Genomic DNA, 20,629 nt, shown 5'->3' with positions numbered 1-20,629 from the left:
TAGCGCAGCACGTGAGAAGTCTTGGAGATGTGGAGATGGAAGTGGGAGATTTTGATTATTGAGGATGTTAATCTTAGGTCATTAGCAGAGCAGAGGGCACGGGTAGGGTGGTAGACTGAGATGAGGGAGGAGATGTAGGGTGGTGCTGAACCATGGAGCGCTTTGTCGGTTAGAGTGATAAGTTTATATTGATTTTTGGAGTGGAAGGGTAACCAGTGCAATGACTGGCACAAAGTAGAGGCATCGGACTCTAGACCCAACAATGCAGATGAGCTAAAGGCTGCTATCAAAGCAACCTGGTCTTCCATAACACCTCAGCAGTCTCCAGGCCACGCTGCATTCATGCAGTAAATTATGCCAAAGGAGCCCCGACCAAGTACTGAGAGCACTTACTGAACATACATTTCAGTAGGCCAACATTTTGGATTTTAAAATCATTTTTCTAACTGGTGTTATAAAAAATTCTAATTTACTGAGATAATGACTTTTGGGTTTTCATTTCCTGTAAGCCATAATCATCAACATTAACAGAAATAAACACTTGAAATAGATCACTCTGCAATGACGCTATATAATATGAGTTTCACTTTTTGTATTGAAGAACTGAAATAAATTAACCGTTGATGATATTTTAATTTTGTGAGAAGTACCTGTATTATGTTGGCATATGTTAACTGTATTTATTAATCACTTGTTTGTTTTGTTTCCCTTGAAGGTTCAACATGAGAAAAATTCTCTGGGTAGTCTGAAACGTGCCAGTGTCGATGTTGATTTACTAGCCCCCAGAAGTCCAATGGGTAAAGAAAACATGGTAACTTTTAGTAATACTCTCCCACGAGTTAGCACTCCATCTATGGAGGACACTTCTCGCCGCCACATGACCATACATGTGCCTGCTGAAGGATCACTTCCACCACGAGCCCCAGGAGTTGAATGGAAGCCAAAGCCTATGGAAGGACGCAGCCTTACACTTGGGGAGGAAGTGGCATTAGCACAGGCTCATCGGCGGGCAGCATCTGAAACTTCTGGTATTATTCTTGATGAACCAGATGCTGACAGAGCACCACCATCACTTTATCCCACAGTGCAGGCTAGGACAGCAGGACCAAGGGTACTAATCCAACCAAGGCCTGCAGCTCCACCACTTCTACACATACCTGAAGAAAACCAAACTGGTTCACCCAAGGGCAGTTCTGCTATCAGAGCAAAGTGGATGATGATGGCAGAGAAAGGAGGAGCACCTAGAGCTGCAACAAATGCCCCTAGGCTTATGCAGGTTATTGCAATGTCCAAGCAACAACAGCAGAGAACAACATTGGTGTCTAGCACATCTAAACACTCTGAAACCTCCTCATCCTCTACAACCAGCAGCTCTGATTCATCTCAATACCGCTCACCCTCAGAAAGGGATAGTTCAAGTATTGTCACAATTGATGCCCACGCACCGCATCACCCAGTAGTCCATCTTTCTTCAGGGAATGGCCCATGGGAATGGAAAGCTGCACAGAAGGCTGGTGAAACCCATGAAACAGGTACATATGATATCAGTAAAGACTATCGTGGCTACAGGACACCAAAGGGTGCTGGTGTGTCTCCAGGCTCCTCAATTAGTGACCTAGAACCTGATTCAGAACCACGATGTGGACCAATGGTCAATGTTGCAGGAGGCGTGCCAACTCCTCTAGTAGCTGAGACTGTTGGCATTCCTTCAAGCCGAGAAGCTAGCCTCAGGAGAAAACCTCAAGCAGAAAGGGAGGGAAGTGAAGAAGTTGAGGAACCTTTTTATAAGAAGCTTCAGAACCAGAGGTTCAAAGAATTGTAAATCACAAGGCTGTGGATTAGCAAAGTTGTAAATATATCGGCATGTTTAACACAGAAGTGACAAGAAAGAAAGAAAACTGCAGCATATCACTGCCTAAAAAGCATGAAAATACTTCAGTACAAAAGTCTTGAAAAATCACAGAAAGCATTTTTTTTTATTTTGGAAGTCACTTCATATAAAATAATCCTACAGCAGTGATGTATTCAGTTGCCTTTCTAATTTGTACAGATTGGTATAATGACTGGAAACAAGCAGGATTTTTATTTAACAGGATAATAAAAATAATGTATGAAATATTCTTAAAACATTCACATATACACTTTATAATTGTTTCCACACTTTGACAATACTGTCTCTAGCACCTTGGGAAATCCTTTTTTCTTCTGCTAGAAACTGCTCAGGAAGTGAGAGCGCAATGGAAAATTTCATGCTCTGCTTGTTTTTCAAAATGAGCTTTCCTATGCGAGTGAAGGGCGTTTTACTCCGACTGCAGTCAACAAGGGAAATATTTCTGAAGAAAGATTTCAGCATTGAGAAAGCATAGACTACTACTGAGCAATGGTGTAACAATTATATAATATGCGGCCACTGTGAGGAAACTGTGCTATGAGAAGTAAGACGCAATAAGTCCAACTATAGTAACATTTTAACACAGCACTCAAATATATGAAATCTGTTATATCTGATTTTTGAGGTACAAATTGTCTTTCATGGTAGTAGATACTAAAAATACAAAATGTAAACTATACATTAAAAGGAACCTGATAGCAGGATCTTGCGAAGCTCACGGTATGATGTAGGGACAAAGACCTTGATTCCAGTGATGTATCACTTAGTTTACTGGGTGCTGCAGTTGTGATAGAATCACCGTTTTCTCTGCTGCAGATCTAGCAGAGCTCTGATTGCTGAGCCCTGTGTAACCTCGCCCACACCCCTGATTGGCAGTTTTCTGTGTACACTGTATTTTGACAGAAAGCTTCTAATTAGTGTTGGGTGCAGGGGGTGGACTAGCAAGCACATGTGCTGCTTGTTTTGTAATGATAATCTCCTGCCCATAAAGCACTGATTGTATTGAAACAGCACAACACAGATCAGTAAGCACATTCCTGGAATCAAGTCCTCTTGCCCTACATATGGTGCTCTCAGATTTCTGACCAAAAACGTGCTGACAGATTCTTTTTAAAGGAGTTGTCCAATACTTACATACTGATAACCCATCCTCAGGATATTGACATCAATCTCAGATGGGTAAAGGACCGACAGGCCCCACTGATCCCTTGTTTTCAGCTACAGCAATGGTCAGCTGTAAACAGTGAACAGAGCAGAGCTGTGTAGTGGCTGTTGCCAAAAAGTGCAGCTCTGCTTCTGTTCACTTCTATTGAAGCTAAACTGTAGTTCTCTGCAATGGCCACTACAGACCGTGAGCTGAGCTCTGCTGTCCTGTTCCAGCACTGTTCACTGGTTAAATCTGGTCACTGCTGTAGCTGAAAATAGCAGATTGTGGAGGTGCTGGGTTTCATGACTTTCCTTAAGGACAGTTCATTAATATCACATGTTTGGACAATCCCTTTAAGTTTAGAAATGAAGACATCACTTAGAAGGTATGGCAAGCATGCTCTTCTAGAATGCATGGTACGCCTGCTGGAAAGAGAAAAGTATTCAAGTCTAGTGAGTTATATAGCATGCACACATGTGATGTGCGAGGTATTCCGCTAGGGTGTAGGCATTCACACTCATGTTTTGGATTTACAATATCTTATCTTGACTTACTAGCAGAGGGAAATTCAGTTCCAAGCAATTCCACTGGAGGTGTTCAGAAACTATAGCTGCCTTGCTACAGTAGTATCTCACAAAGCCACAGGCCACAGTCATGGAGAACCAAGGTTCCCTGTTTAGCTGAAGAACAGTGTAGCAATCGTGCTAGTGTATTACTGGAGGTATACTTTGGTTGATATATAGATACTATAAAAAGCCATACATACTGCTTCAATATAGCACAATTTTCTACAGGAGGACTACTTTATTGTAGCAGGGATTTTAGATATCTTGAAAGATATCGCTTCCCAAAATATACAATTTTCCTACTATCTAGTATATCTTTGATGCTACATGTGCTAGTGTTTTTATTGGGTGTTATGATCTGCCTGTTATCATGTAATAACTGTGCAAGCACTTTCCTTTTTATGAAAAAAGATTGCTTATATAACATGCTGTCAACATTTAGTACAGGGTGCATATATGTGGCCGTCATGCCATTTTGTGCAGCCCCCAACTATTTGGTGTCAGAAATGCTTGTCTGTGCGTGGCTATTTGAATGTAATTTCCATATCAGAGGAAAGCAGGGTGCCACAGAGTCATCTCTGAGTCCTCCATACATTTTAGGAGAATGGGCTGTCTGTACCCCTCTTTGTTACGCCAGAAAGATGTACGGTATATGAGTTACAGGTGGCCACTAGTGTTGAGCGATACCTTCCGATATGCAAAGGTATCGGTATCGGATTGGATCGGCCGATACTGGCAAAATATCGGATCTCGCCGATACCGATACCCGATACCAATGCATATCAATGGGACACAAAATATCGGAATGGTTCCCAGGGTCTGAAGGAGAGGAAACTCTCCTTCAGGCCCTGGGATCCATATTCATGTATAAAATAAAGAATAAAAATAAAAAATATTGATATACTCACCCTTCTGACGGCCCCGGCTCTCACCGGTCCAAGCGTCTGCCTCCATTCGTAAGAATGCAGAGTGAACTAGGACCTTCGATGACGTCGCGGCTTGTGATTGGTCGCGTGACCGCTCGTGACCGCTCACGCGACCAATCACAAGCTGCGACGTCATCGAAGGTCCTTCACTCCCTGCATTCTTTGGAACGGAGGAACCGCTAAGGTCCAGGGTCCGCCGGAGGGGCGAGTATATCAATATTTTTTATTTTTATTCTTTATTTTTTACATGAAAATATGGATCCCAGGGCCTGAAGGAGAGTCTCCTTTCCTCCAGACCCTGGGAACCATATGCACCGCACACTTCCGATTCCGATTTCCGATATCGCAAAAATATCGGAACTCGGTATCGGAATTCCGATACAGCAAATATCGGCCGATACCCGATATTTGCAGTATCGGAATGCTCAACACTAGTGGCCACCCATGTTTGTGACGCTCGCCACTGTAATTTATGACATTTAAGTTTACAGTGGGAAGAGCCAGATTCACCTATGGCCTTCCCTTCTCCTAAGTGCTAACTGTGGGGAGATGGGGCCACTAATTTTCCTTTAGGCGCAGGCTCCTCTTTCTGGCCGGTTATATCAGAAATTTATGGCACATCATTTTGATATACCAGAAATGTCTCAGATGGTAATATCCCTCTAAGTTATTGAGGCCATTGTGGGTGATACAACATGACAATATGGCCCTCAAACCCAAGAAGATTTTGGAACCCTGGTCTAAACCCTATGAAACATAGCACTGATCTGTAGCTAAACCTGATTAGAGATCCTCCTGACCTGTAACATCCTGCTATGCAAACGTTTATATGTTCAAAACTGGATTTTGTGTAAAATGGAAACTGCTTGCTTAAGGTTTAAAGCATTTTAGACTTTTGTTGTTAAAGACAGTAATATCATGGTAGTATCATTATTTCAAACAGTTAATATTGAAGCAATGTCTTCTTACCTTTATTCTCTTTATTTCTGGTGTATTTTTAGTCTTTGGTGCATCTAATGTGGCTAATTGGCACACAACTTTATTAGCAAACCTCTGTCAATAACGGCTCAATGAGCCAAAGTTGAGTAATTGACACTTCCACAACTGTCCCACAGCCTGAAACTATCAGAAACACATCCACATTTCATAAATGTTCCCCAATATGTTAATATTAATAGCCTTGTTAATTAATCAAATCAAATATTGAAAAATATACAGTTGTGCTCAAAAGTTTACATACCCCTGCAGAATTTTTTCTTTCTTGGCCTTTTTTCAGAGAATATGAATGATAACACCAAAACTTTTTCCCCACTCATTGTTAGTGGTTGGGTGAAGCCATTTATTGTCAATCTGCTGTGTTTTCTCTTTTTAATTCATAATGACAACCCAAAACATCCAAATGACCCTGATCAAAAGATTGCATACCCCATTTCTTAATACCGTGTATTGTCCCCTCTAACATCAATGACAGCTTGAAGTCTTTTGTGGTAGTTGTGGATGACGTTCTTTATTTTCTCAGATGGTAAAGCTGCCCACTCTTCTTGGCAAAAAGCCTCCAGTTCCTGTAAATTCTTGGGCTGTCTAGCATGATCTGTGCCCTTGAGATCTCCCCAGAGTGGCTCAATGATATTGAGGTCAGGAGACTGAGATGGCCACTTCAGAACCTTCACTTTGTTCTGCTGTAGCCAATGACAGGTCAACTTGGCCTTGTGTTTTGGATTGTTGTCATGTTGGAACATCCAAGTACGTCCCATGCGCAGCTTCTGGGCTCATAAGTGCAAATTAGCCTCCAGTATTTGCTGATAACATGCTGCATTCATCTTTCCTTCAACTTTGATCAAGTTCCCTGTGCCTTTGTTGCTCAAACATCCCCAAAACATCAGCGATCCACCTCCGTGCTTTACAGTAGGAATGGTGTTCCTTTCATCATAGACCTGTTATGACCCCAATGGCGAAGGTCTCAGAGATATCAGCAAGTCTGCGAAGCAAAAAAATCGAGCTCATAGGGCAGTGGTAACTGGGTTGACCATATATCTACTCCTAACGCCAACACTAGAAGTAGCCGGGGAACATGCCTACGTTGGTCGCTAGATGTCTCGCGCCAGCCGGAGAGCTAACTACCCCTAGAAGAGGAAAACAAAGACCTCTCTTGCCTCCAGAGATAAGACCCCAAAAGTAGGATACAAGCCCCCCACAAATAATAACGGTGAGGTAAGAGGAAATGACAAACACAGAGATGAACTAGATTTTAGCAAAGAGAGGCCCACTTACTAATAGCAGAATGTAGTAAGATAACTTATATGGTCAACAAAAACCCTATCAAAATCCACGCTGGAGATTCAAGAACCCCCGAACCGTCTAACGGCCCGGGGGGAGAACACCAGCCACCCTAGAGCTTCCAGCAAGGTCAGAAAACAGATTATATACAAGCTGGACAAAAAATGCAAACAAAAACAAATAGCAAAAAGCAAGAAAGCAGACTTAGCTTAATCAAGCAGGAACCAGGATCAGTAGACAAGAGCACTACAGATTAGCTCTGATATCAACATTGCCAGGCATTGAACTGAAGGTCCAGGGAGCTTATATAGCAACACCCCTGACCTAACGACCCAGGTGAGCATACAAGGGATGAATGACATACCCAGAGTCAAATCACTAGTAGCCACTAGAGGGAGCCAAAAGGTAAATTCACAACAGTACCCCCCCCTTAGTGAGGGGTCACTGAACCCTCACCAAGACCACCAGGGCGATCAGGATGAGCGGCGTGAAAGGCACGAACTAAATCGGCCGCATGCACATCAGAGGCGACCACCCAGGAATTATCCTCCTGACTATAGCCCTTCCACTTGACCAGGTACTGAAGCCTCCGCCTGGAGAGACGAGAATCTAAGATCTTCTCCACCACGTACTCCAACTCGCCCTCAACCAACACCGGAGCAGGAGGCTCAGCAGAAGGAACCACAGGCACAACGTACCGCCGCAACAAGGACCTATGAAATACGTTGTGAATGGCAAATGACACCGGAAGATCCAGGCGAAAGGATACAGGATTAATGATTTCCAATATCTTGTAAGGACCAATGAAGCGAGGCTTAAATTTGGGAGAGGAGACCTTCAAAGGAACAAATCGAGAAGACAGCCATACCAAATCCCCAACGCGAAGTCGGGGACCCACACCGCGGCGGCGGTTGGCAAAACGCTGAGCCTTCTCCTGTGACAACTTCAAGTTGTCCACCACATGACTCCAGATCCGCTGCAACCTATCCACCACGGAATCCACCCCAGGACAGTCAGAAGGCTCCACATGTCCCGAGGAAAAACGAGGATGGAAACCAGAGTTGCAGAAAAATGGCGAAACCAAGGTGGCGGAACTAGCCCGATTATTAAGGGCAAATTCAGCCAACGGCAAGAAGGTCACCCAATCATCCTGATCCGAAGAGACAAAACACCTCAAATAAGCCTCCAGAGTCTGATTAGTTCGCTCCGTTTGTCCGTTAGTCTGGGGATGGAAAGAGGACGAAAACGACAAATCAATGCCCATCCTACCACAAAAGGATCGCCAGAACCTGGAAACAAACTGGGATCCTCTGTCCGACACAATATTCTCAGGAATGCCGTGCAAACGAACCACGTTCTGGAAGAACACAGGAACCAGATCAGAAGAGGAAGGCAGCTTAGGCAAAGGAACCAGATGGACCATCTTGGAGAAACGATCACATATCACCCAGATGACAGACATGCCCTGAGACACCGGAAGATCCGAAATGAAATCCATAGAGATGTGTGTCCAAGGTCTCTTCGGGACAGGCAAGGGCAAGAGCAACCCGCTGGCACGAGAACAGCAAGGCTTAGCTCGAGCACAAGTACCACAGGACTGCACAAATGACCGCACGTCTCTTGACAAGGAAGGCCACCAAAAGGACCTGGCCACCAGATCTCTGGTGCCAAAAATTCCTGGGTGCCCTGCCAACACTGAGGAATGAACCTCGGAAATGACTCTGCTGGTCCATCTAGCAGGCACAAACAATCTGTCAGGTGGACAAGAGTCAGGTCTACCAGCCTGAAATCTCTGTAACACACGTCGCAGATCTGGAGAAATAGCTGACACGATAACCCCTTCCTTAAGAATACCCACAGGTTCAGCGACTCCAGGAGCATCAGGCACAAAGCTCCTAGACAGAGCATCGGCCTTCACATTCTTAGAACCTGGTAAATACGAGACCACAAAGTCAAAACGGGAAAAAAACCAATGACCAGCGGGCCTGTCTAGGATTCAGGAGCTTAGCAGACTCGAGATACATCAGATTTTTGTGATCAGTCAAGACCACCACACGATGCTTAGCACCCTCGAGCCAATGACGCCACTCCTCAAATGCCCACTTCATGGCCAACAACTCCCAATTGCCCACATCATAATTTCGCTCTGCCGGCGAAAACTTCCTAGAGAAAAAGGCACAAGGTCTCATAGTAGAGCAACCAGGGCCTCTCTGTGACAAAACGGCCCCTGCCCCAATCTCCGAAGCATCCACCTCAACCTGAAAGGGAAGTGAGACGTCAGGCTGGCACAAAACAGGCGCTGAAGTAAACCGGCGTTTCAACTCCTGGAAAGCCTCCACGGCAGCAGGAGCCCAGTTAGCTACATCAGAGCCTTTCTTGGTCATATCCGTCAGCGGTTTAACAACGCTAGAGAAATTTGCGATAAAACGACGGTAGAAGTTAGCAAAACCCAAGAACTTCTGAAGACTCTTAACTGACGAGGGTTGAGTCCAATCATGAATAGCTCGGACCTTGACTGGATCCATCTCCACAGCAGAAGGGGAAAAAATGAACCCCAAAAAGGGAACCTTCTGTACACCAAAGAGACACTTTGAGCCTTTTACAAACAAAGAATTTTCACGCAAAATCTCAAAAACCATCCTGACCTGCTCCACATGCGAGTCCCAATCATCAGAAAAAACCAGAATATCATCCAGATAAACAATCAAAAATTTATCTAGATACTTCCGGAAAATGTCGTGCATGAAGGACTGAAAAACTGAAGGTGCATTAGAGAGCCCAAATGGCATCACCAGGTACTCAAAATGACCTTCAGGCGTATTGAATGCGGTTTTCCATTCATCGTCCTGCCTAATGCGCACAAGGTTGTACGCACCACGAAGGTCTATCTTGGTGAACCACTTGGCACCTTTAATCCGGGCAAACAAATCTGACAGCAGCGGCAAAGGATACTGAAATTTGACAGTGATCTTATTTAAAAGCCGATAGTCAATACAAGGCCTCAAAGATCCGTCCTTTTTGGCCACAAAAAAGAATCCCGCACCAAGAGGGGAAGAAGAAGGACGGATATGCCCCTTCTCAAGAGACTCCTTGATATATGAACGCATCGCGGTATGTTCAGGTACCGACAGATTAAACAGTCTCCCCTTAGGAAACTTACTGCCAGGAATCAAATCTATTGCACAGTCACATTCCCTATGAGGAGGCAGTGCACTGGACTTAGACTCACTGAAGACATCCTGATAATCAGACAAATACGCCGGAACTTCGGAAGGCGTAGAAGAAGCAATAGACAAGGGCAGGGAATCTCCATGAATTCCATGGCAGCCCCAACTTGACACTGACATAGCCTTCCAGTCCAAGACTGGATTATGGGTCTGTAACCATGGCAAACCCAAAACAACCAAATCATGCATTTTATGCAGAACAAGAAAACGTATTACCTCCCGATGTTCGGGAGTCATGCACATGGTAACCTGTGTCCAAAACTGCGGTTTATTTTTTGCCAATGGCATAGAATCAATACCCCTAAGAGGGATAGGATTTTCCAATGGCTCAAGAACAAATCCGCAGCGCTTGGCAAATGACAGATCCATAAGGCTCAGGGCAGCACATGAGTCCACAAACGCCATGACAGGATACGATGACAGTGAGCAAATCAAAGTTACAGATAGAATAAATTTAGGTTGCAAATTACCAATGGCGACCGGACTTACAATCTTAGTAAGACGTTTAGAGCATGCTGAGATAACATGTGTAGAATCACCACAGTAGTAACACAAGCCATTCTGGCGTCTATGAATTTTCCGCTCATTTCTAGTCAGGATTCTATCACATTGCATTAAATCAGGTGCCTGTTCAGACAACACCATGAGGGAATTTGCGGTTTTGCGCTCCCGCAACCGTCGGTCGATTTGAATAGCCAGGGCCATAGAATCATTCAGACCTGTGGGAATGGGAAAACCCACCATCACATTCTTAATGGCCTCAGAAAGGCCATTTCTAAAATTTGCAGCCAATGCACACTCGTTCCACTGGGTCAGCACGGACCATTTCCGAAATTTTTGGCAATACACTTCAGCCTCGTCCTGGCCCTGAGACATAGCCAGCAAGGCTTTTTCTGCCTGAATCTCAAGATTGGGTTCCTCATAAAGCAAACCAAGCGCCAGAAAAAACGCATCAATGTCAGCCAATGCCGGATCTCCTGGCGCCAGCGAGAAGGCCCAATCCTGAGGGTCGCCCCATAAAAAAGAAATAACAATTTTTACTTGCTGAGCGGAGTCTCCAGATGAACAGGGTCTCAAAGACAAAAACAATTTACAATTATTCCTGAAATTTCTAAATTTAAATCGGTCTCCGGAAAACAGTTCAGGAATCGGAATCTTAGGTTCTGACTTAGGATTTCTGGTAACATAATCTTGTATGCCCTGCACACGAGCAGCAAGCTGGTCCACACTTGTAATCAAGGTCTGGACATTCATGTCTGCACCAAACACAAGCCACTCAGAGGTAAAGGGGAAAAGAAAAAAAAAAAAAAAAATGAGAGAGAGGAAAAAAAAAAAACTCAGAATTTTCTTTCTTATAATCCCGCTTCTGCAATGCATTTAACATTTAATACTGGCCTGGCAAACTGTTATGACCCCAATGGCGAGGGTCTCAGAGATATCAGCAAGTCTGCGAAGCAAAAAAATCGAGCTCATAGGGCAGTGGTAACTGGGTTGACCATATATCTACTCCTAACGCCAACACTAGAAGTAGCCGGGGAACATGCCTACGTTGGTCGCTAGATGTCTCGCGCCAGCCGGAGAGCTAACTACCCCTAGAAGAGGAAAACAAAGACCTCTCTTGCCTCCAGAGATAAGACCCCAAAAGTAGGATACAAGCCCCCCACAAATAATAACGGTGAGGTAAGAGGAAATGACAAACACAGAGATGAACTAGATTTTAGCAAAGAGAGGCCCACTTACTAATAGCAGAATGTAGTAAGATAACTTATATGGTCAACAAAAACCCTATCAAAATCCACGCTGGAGATTCAAGAACCCCCGAACCGTCTAACGGCCCGGGGGGAGAACACCAGCCACCCTAGAGCTTCCAGCAAGGTCAGAAAACAGATTATATACAAGCTGGACAAAAAATGCAAACAAAAACAAATAGCAAAAAGCAAGAAAGCAGACTTAGCTTAATCAAGCAGGAACCAGGATCAGTAGACAAGAGCAATACAGATTAGCTCTGATATCAACGTTGCCAGGCATTGAACTGAAGGTCCAGGGAGCTTATATAGCAACACCCCTGACCTAACGACCCAGGTGAGCATACAAGGGATGAATGACATACCCAGAGTCAAATCACTAGTAGCCACTAGAGGGAGCCAAAAGGTAAATTCACAACAAGACCTTGTTATCCTCTCTCCAAATGTAATGTTTATGGTTGTGGCCAAAAAGATCAATTTTTGTCTCATCTCTCAAAATTATCTTGTTCCAGAAGTTTTGAGGCTTGTCTGTGTGCTGTTTTGCATATTGTAGGTGAGATACTTTGTGGCATTTGCGCAGTAATGGCTTTCTTCTGGCGACTCAACCATGCAGCCCATTTTTTCCAAGTGCCTCCTTATTGTGCATCTTGAAACAGCCACACTGCTAGTTTTCAGAGAGTCCTGTATTTCAACTGATGTTATTTGTGGGTTTTTCCTGGCACTTGAAGACAACATTTTTGTGATTTATTAATCACAGTTTGAACGATGCTGACTGTCATTATTAATTTCTTGGATATCTTTTTGTATTCCTTTCCTGTTTTATGCAGTTCAACTACCTTTTCCCATAGATCCGTTGACAATTCTTTTGCTTTCCCCATGACTCATAATCCAGAAACGGCAGTGGCTGGATGAAAGATGCAAGAGTCTGTCTGGATCCCAGAAACTCACTCAGCTTTTATACAGAAACACTGATTACAAGCAAACAGGTCACAGGTGAGTATGTTACCTTTAGTAGCCATTCAAATCCATTTGTGTCAACTGCTGTGCATTTTATCAGACCAAAATCACTAGGGTATGTGAACTTTTAATCAGGGTCATTTGGATGTTTTGGGATGTCACTATGATTTAAAAAGAGAAAAACAGTAATTTGACAATAAATGGCTTCACTCAACCACTAACAATGAGTGGGGAAAAAGTTTTGGTGTTACCATTCATATCCTCTGAAAAAAGGCCAAGCAAGCAAAAATTCTGCAGGGTATGCAAATTTTGAGCACAAATATAAATATATATATATATATATATATATATATATATATATATATATATATACAGTAAGGTCCATATATATTTGGACAGAGACAACATTTTTCTAATTTTGGTTATAGACATTACCACAATGAATTTTAAACAAAACAATTCAGATGCAGTTGAAGTTCAGACTTTCAGCTTTCATTTGAGGGTATCCACATTAAAATTGGATGAAGGGTTTAGGAGTTTCAACTCCTTAACAGGTGCCACCCTGTTTTTAAAGGGACCAAAAGTAATTGGACAGATTCAATAATTTTTAATGAAATGTTCATTTTTAGTACTTGGTTGAAAACCCTTTGTTGGCAATGACTGCCTGAAGTCTTGAACTCATGGACATCACCAGACGCTGTGTTTCCTCCTTTTTCATGGTCTGCCAGGCCTTCACTGCGGTGGTTTTCAGTTGCTGTTTGTTTGTGGGCCTTTCTGTCTGAAGTTTAGTCTTTAACAAGGGAAATGCATGCTCAATTGGGTTGAGATCAAGTGACTGACTTGGCCATTCAAGAATATTCCACTTCTTTGCTTTAATAAACTCCTGGGTTGCTTTAGCTTTATGTTTTGGGTCAGTGTCAATCTGTAGTATGAAACGACGACCAATCAGTTTGGCTGCATTTGGCTGGCTCTGAGCACACAGTATGGCTCTGAAGACCTCAGAATTCATTCGGCTGCTTCTGTCCTGTGTCACATCATCAATAAACACTAGTGACCCAGTGCCACTGGCAGCCATGCATGCCCAAGCCATCACACTGCCTCCGCCGTGTTTTACAGATGATGTGGTATGCTTTGGACCGTGAGCTGTACCACGCCTTCGCCATACTTTTCTCTTTCCATCATTCTGGTAGAGGTTGATCTTGGTTTCATCTGTCCAAAAAATGTTCCTCCAGAACTGTGCTGGCTTTTTTAGATGTTTTTTAGCAAAGTCCAGTCTAGCCTTTTCATTCTTGATGTTTATGAGTGGCTTGCACCGTGCAGTGAACCCTCTGTATTTACTTTCATGCAGTCTTCTCTTTATGGTAGATTTGGATGTTGATACACCTACCTCCTGGAGAGAGTTGTTCACTTGGTTGGCTGTTGTGAAGGGGTTTCTCTTCACCATGGAGATTATTCTGCGATCATCCACCACTGTTGTCTTCTGTGGGTGCCCAGGTCTTTTTGCATTGATGAGTTCACCAGTGCTTTCTTTCTTTCTCAGGATGTACCAAACTGAGATTGTAGATTTTGCCACTCCTAATAATGTAGCAATTTCTCGGATGGGTTTTTTCTGTTTTCGCAGCTTAAGGATGGCTTGTTTCACCTGCATGGAGAGCTCCTTTGACCACATGTTTACTTAACAGCAAAACCTTTCAAATGCAAGCACCACACCTCAAATCAACTCCAGGCCTTTTATATGCTTAATTGAGAATTACATATTGAAGGGATTGCCCACACCTGTCCATGAAATAGCCTTGGAGTCAATTGTCCAATTACTTTTGGTCCCTTTAAAAACAGGGTGGCACAGGTTAAGGAGCTGAAACTCCTAAACCCTTCATCCAATTTTAATGTGGATTGTTATGACCCCAGTGGACAGGGTCTCAGAGGAACGTGTAAGTCTGCAAGATACAAAAATCCAGCTCATAGGGCTGTGGTAACTGGGTTGACCAAATAGCTACTCCTAACGCCAACACTAGAAGTAGCCGGGGATCATGCCTACGGTGATCGCTAGATGACACGCGCCAGCCGGAGAATCTAACTACCCCTAGGAGAAGAAAACAAAGACCTCTCTTGCCTCCAGAGAAAGGGACCCCAAAGCAAGATACAAGCCCCCCACAAATAATAACGGTGAGGTAAGAGGAAATGACAAACACAGAAATGAACTAGGTTCAGCAAAGAGAGGCCAGCTTACTAATAGCAGAATATAGCAAGATAACTTATCTGGTCAACAAAAACCCTATAAAAATCCACGCTGGAGATTCAAGAACCCCCGAACCGTCTAACGGTCCGGGGGGAGAACACCAGCCCCCTAGAGCTTCCAGCAAAGGTCAGGATACAGATAGGAACAAGCTGGACAAAAATACCAAACAAAACAAAAGCAAAAAGCAAAGAAGCAGACTTAGCTTGGAAAACAGGAACCAGGATCAGAGGACAAGAGCACAACAGATTAGCTCTGATTTCAACGATGCCAGGCATTGAACTGAAGGTCCAGGGAGCTTATATAGCAACGCCCCTGAACTAACGGCCCAGGTGAGGATATAGAAAAAGACAGACGCTCCAGAGTCAAATCACTAATGACCACTAGAGGGAGCAAAAAGCAAAATCACAACAGTGGATACCCTCAAATGAAAGCTGAAAGTCTGAACTTCAACTGCATCTGAATTGTTTTGTTTAAAATTCATTGTGGTAATGCCTATTACCAAAAGTAGAAAAATGTTGTCTTTGTCCAAATATATATGGACCTAACTGTGTGTGTATATATATATATATATATATATATATATATATATATATATATATATATATATATATATGTATGTATATATATACACATAGTGCTCTATGCGCTGTGAGAGAGTATACTAACTTCACAAATTCAGAAGATGAACAAAATGGCCTAGGACATTACCGAGGTTCATACCGAGGACTATTCAGCTGTAGCCAGACAATTACTTGGGTAAAGTAACAACTTTGAAGACTGTTCTGATCATAAGATGGCTATTAGGACTATTGCTTTTATTGTAATATTCACTAATACTCTTTTCCTTCGTTATGATCTGTGGTCTACAGGTCTCTATTGTTTACATGGATAGAAGTTATAGCAAACTACTGATCTTGATTTCTACAAATCATGGTCTCCATTGGATGAACTTGTTCTCTAAAGTTTTCTAATAAGTGTGTTATGTAAAGGCGTATTTAGACCTCAGTTTTTCTTGCGCACGCTATTATTGTCTATGGGACTGTTCACATGTTTGTTTATTCTTGCACCTAATCATGGACACATGACCAATTTTGATCCCTCTCGTATCAAACTTGTCAATGCAAGTCTAGAGGACCATGAAAAACTAAACAGCGATTTTTTTTTTTCATCCGAGAAAAACTGCTGAAACTCTGACCAAACTCTGATGGTAAAAGCACTGAAGAAACTTTGTGGGTTTTTTTGTTGTTTTTTATTACTTGCGAGAAAAATCACTGATGTCTGAATTAGGCTTTATGAGTTCTGTAAATGTAGTTTTGTAAGCCTCCTTTGGTACTGCCTCATAGAGCAAAGGAGTGATGGTCAGTAAAGAAAAAGAAATCTCGGCAAAATCACCAAATCAAACTGGTTAGCTACTGTATGTTCATTGTCACAGAGATGTTGGCACATACTAATATATAAGTGTTACAGTTTTTCCTTTTGCACTTGTTCGTGCAGCCTTTCACAAAGACTATACAGTACTGTCTGCAAAATGGCTGCTCATGTAGGAGCATGTGACCAGTACTGTCCTTCTGCCTCCTAAAATTAGTCAACAGATTTCCAATATAAAGTGCTTTGCAATTGGAGGAGATGGATGAACAAATGAAGACAAACAGAGAAATGATCCAGCTGGAAGTGGAGGCAGTTCAGACTTTGTGAGACTTTATTAGACAACTAAAGCGATAAATAGTTCTTCAAAAAGAAAAATGTTTACATAGCAAACACCTGGCACACCAGTGAGGAGGATCAACGCGTTTCAACTAAGAAGTCTTACTCATGATCTACCTAATAGTGCAATGAGAGCATATATATATAGTGTGCACAAGACATTGATTGGACAAACAATTAAAAATGCAAAAAAAATAAAAAATAAAAAATAAAAAAAATAAAAAAATGCAAAGGACAAAAAAAAAAAAAAGGAGAATCACCGGTTAAGATTATCATAGAAATAACAGATTGACATATGAAATACCTTTAAGAAACATTGCTTGAACATTACTTGAACATTAATTAGTATTGCTTTATTAAATCATGTCTGGCATTAAGGCCATAGGGAATACGTGTGTCTAACATAAACATCCAATACGTTTCCCGATTAAAAAGTTTCTGCTGTAAGTTACCTCCTCTCGGAGGTTCATAAACCTTTTCTATTCCACAGAATCTGAGGCTAGTTAAATTACCTTTGTGCACGTTGTAAAAGTGTCTGGACACAGCTGAGGCAGAGAGGGCTTTAGAATTCACTGCATCTGATAAATGCCGTCTCACTCGTACTTTCAGCGGACATGTAGTGCAGCCTATGTACTGAACTTTACATGTAATACATTCTATTAAATACACTACATTTTCGGTGTTACAATTAATGTAGTCATGTATATCAAATTGTTTATGGTTATGAAAAGATGAGAATTTGTTAATTTTATGCACATAAGTTACATGTTTTGCAACGAGTGGCTCCACATCTAAAAAACCCTGTGGCGTTGAGCCATGTAGCTCTGTTAGTGTCCTGGAGAATAGACTTGGAGATAGGATCGAGCCCAAGGTGGGAGCTCGTTTAGCAACGAATTTGATATCGCTCTGTATTAAAATTCGTTTTAATTTGTCATCTTGTTTAAGCATGGGTAAATGATTCTTGACAATATCCACGATCTGCCTGTATTGTGAGCTATATGGGGTACTGAATACTACATTATTATTGTTTTTCTGGGGATTATTATAAGTAGATTAATAATTTTTCGTTGTTAATAAATTTTTGCGATCTACTTTGGATATTTTTCTACGTGCTTTGTCCAGATGGATGAACAGGGCTAGTCACGTGCTTCTCCATCACCAGTCATTTTGTGAGCAGGAAAGCTGACAGTAATGCTGCACTAACAAATGCAACAACCTCTTACAGGGATGGTCTGAAACTAAAATTTACTATAATCCTATCTTTTTTGCCTATCTATTTAATATCATAATATAATCTCTTTTCTACTATAATTTAATTATGCTTTCCCTTACTACTCTCTCTGTTTTGTTGATTTATTTTTTTACTTCGTCCTCTTTGATTACACTTTTTAGAGAATCCCATTGCATGCTGGGATAGGCAAACGAGTCATCATCCCACTCTGAAACGTCATCAGTGACATCCGTTTCAGGGGCTGGGCTAGTCCCTGCTCTACTGAGCATGTGTCAGCTGTCAATTTTGATGTATGCTCAGTAGGTTCTTGTCTCTGTGAAATTTGGACATTGACAGTTTACTCCTTCACCGATTCTGATCAGAAGTAACGAGCAGACAAAAGAGCGCATTGTCAATGCTCATTGTAAGAAAAATACTTCACTTACAAAGGGCTTACTGGTCTCTGCTTTTCCTGCATGCTGGGCATTCTTCTTACAGTGACAGTGCTTTCTCTTTCTGGCTCACTACTTCTGATCACAGCCAGCGAGAGGGCGCACTGTCATTGTGCATATTCCAGAGTGACAAGATCCTACTGAGCATATGTTAGAATTGACAACTGACACATGCTCAGTAGAGCAGGGACTAGCCCAGCCCCTGAAATAGATGTCACTGATGACACTTTGTTTCAGAGAGGGGGTAGGGCTTATGCCCCTCTGATGACAACTTGTTTGACTATCCCAGCTCGCACGTAGATTCTCAAACAAAGCATCATCAAAGAGGAAGTAGTATAAACCCCCCATAAATAAAGCAGTTAGTGTAGTGAGGGAAGGTAGGGACTTATTCATTAAAGTTCTTCAGAAAAAAAGATTAGATTATGATGACATTAAATAGACAGACATGTAGAGTTTAAATAAATTTGTTTTGAACTACTCCTTTATTACTTAAATATTAGTAAGACCCATAATACATTTGTTAAAGTAAACATAAATTGGACAACGCATTAAAACCTAAAAAATAAATCAGAGGTCTGTTACTGGCTCATTCAGCAAAGTTTGTATCCTGCAATTGTGTTCTATAGGATGGAATGCACATAGTCTAGCACTTGTGTATACTGCCATCTAGTGTTGCATTGACACAAGAATTCCAGCACCTGCATTTTCTTTTTTTTATTACAAATCACACTGTATTAAATATAATCATCAGAAATAAAGGGACATTCCTGTCCAGTGTTGATTGATATAAAATGACTTTATCAAGGTTATTGTGTTGTTGAAGTGTAATTTGGCAGAGGTTGAGACACATATCTGTATCACACAGAGTGCAGCTACTGAAGAACACATGTCAATATCAGTGGTCGACAAAAGAGAAGAAACATCCTACTTTTACTACTTCTGCAGGAAGAAATAAGCAGTGCCTTTGCGTAACTCATCCCTATATATCTGTATACTCACCAGGTTCTAACATCAGAATGTGAGGCTATACAATTACGTATACACATATGAGTGAAAAGTTTCCATTGACGTATTATGGAAGGATTAGCCTTCAGGTCTTTGAATACTATGGAGAATAGGTTTTCAGTTTCCCTTCAGCACTGAAACCGCTTGAAGGTTCATTGACAGTTCTATATGGCAAATATAAAATGAAATAAAAATACACATGGGCATTTTATAGGAAAAAAGAGACCCCAACCAGCGAAGTCTATACCTAAATGCTGCCATACAATGCCTACAAACACCGCCATTTAGTTGCCAGATCAGAGAATTATACTTAAAGGGGTTGTCCACTACTTGGACAACCCCTTCTCAACTACAATATCCCCCACGTAGACTAAAAACACCTTATACTTACTGTACCTCCAGTATTGGCGCCATTCCCGGAGCTCGTGTGATGATATGTCATATGAGGCCTGCAGCCAATTAGTGCCCACTAATGAACTGGCTTCACTCTGACTACCTTCGGATGAACCTGACAGCCGGAAGTTAGAGCGGCTGCTGCTCTCTGATTTCCTCTGGATGTTACTTTTGTCCGAAGCAAGAGTTAGTGAAGTGGTTGCTGATTGGCTTGCAGGGTTCATGTGAAACAATATCACGTGAAACCCAGGAGACCCATTGCCTGGAGTGGCGCCAGCATGTGTATAAGTTTTTTACTCTACGTGGTGGAATATTATAACTGACAAGGGGGGCCAATTAGTGGAGGATCCCTTTCAAATGGATCTGTTGCCATATTTTTCTATCTTAGATCTGATGGGCCTGGTGTATTTACATTAAAATGACTGTATAATTCTTTTAATCATTTTGCTGATATTAAAATGTGCATTTTATGAGTAAAGCGCTACCTTGACTCCTAAAATGTTCATTTGGGTATAAGGATTAAGGGTAAGAAGTGGTTGTCCTAGTAGTCGAAAACCCCTTTAATAATACAATAAGACCATGGTAAGATACTAAAATTTCAGATGCATTTTGGTTTTGCTAAAACTAGGATCAGTTTCTGTTCACGCCGCAGCCCTTCTTTGTTTTTGCATTTTCGTTTTTCGCTCCCCCCCCCGAGCCATAACTTTTTTATTTTTCCGTCAATATGGCCATGTGAGGGCTTATTTTTTTGCGGGACAAGTTGATCTTTTGAACAACACCATTGGCTTAAGCATGTCATGTACTAGAAAACGGGAAAAAAATTCCAAGTGTTGTGAAATTGCAAAATAAGTGCAATCCCACACTTGTTTTTTGTTTGGCTTTTTTGCTAG

The 20,629-nt window shown here is 42.0% G+C and overlaps 1 protein-coding gene across 2 annotated transcripts in view; it reads left to right on the top strand.

The window, feature by feature from the left end:
* PLPPR3 (phospholipid phosphatase related 3) overlaps window positions 1-4,731 on the top strand; it is a 479,615-nt gene extending 474,884 nt beyond the window's left edge. For both annotated transcript variants that reach the window (XM_077254403.1, XM_077254393.1), the window contains one exon: window positions 716-4,731. In XM_077254403.1, the coding sequence (XP_077110518.1) occupies window positions 716-1,822 (1,107 nt within the window). In that variant the 3' untranslated portion in view covers window positions 1,823-4,731. The remainder of the gene's footprint in view (window positions 1-715) is intronic.
* Window positions 4,732-20,629: the final 15,898 nt, after the last annotated feature.

This window comes from Ranitomeya variabilis, chromosome 1 (genome assembly GCF_051348905.1).
Source record: "Ranitomeya variabilis isolate aRanVar5 chromosome 1, aRanVar5.hap1, whole genome shotgun sequence".
NCBI classification, from domain to species: Eukaryota; Metazoa; Chordata; class Amphibia; order Anura; family Dendrobatidae; genus Ranitomeya; species Ranitomeya variabilis.
This window is presented reverse-complemented; position numbering and strand designations above follow the sequence as displayed.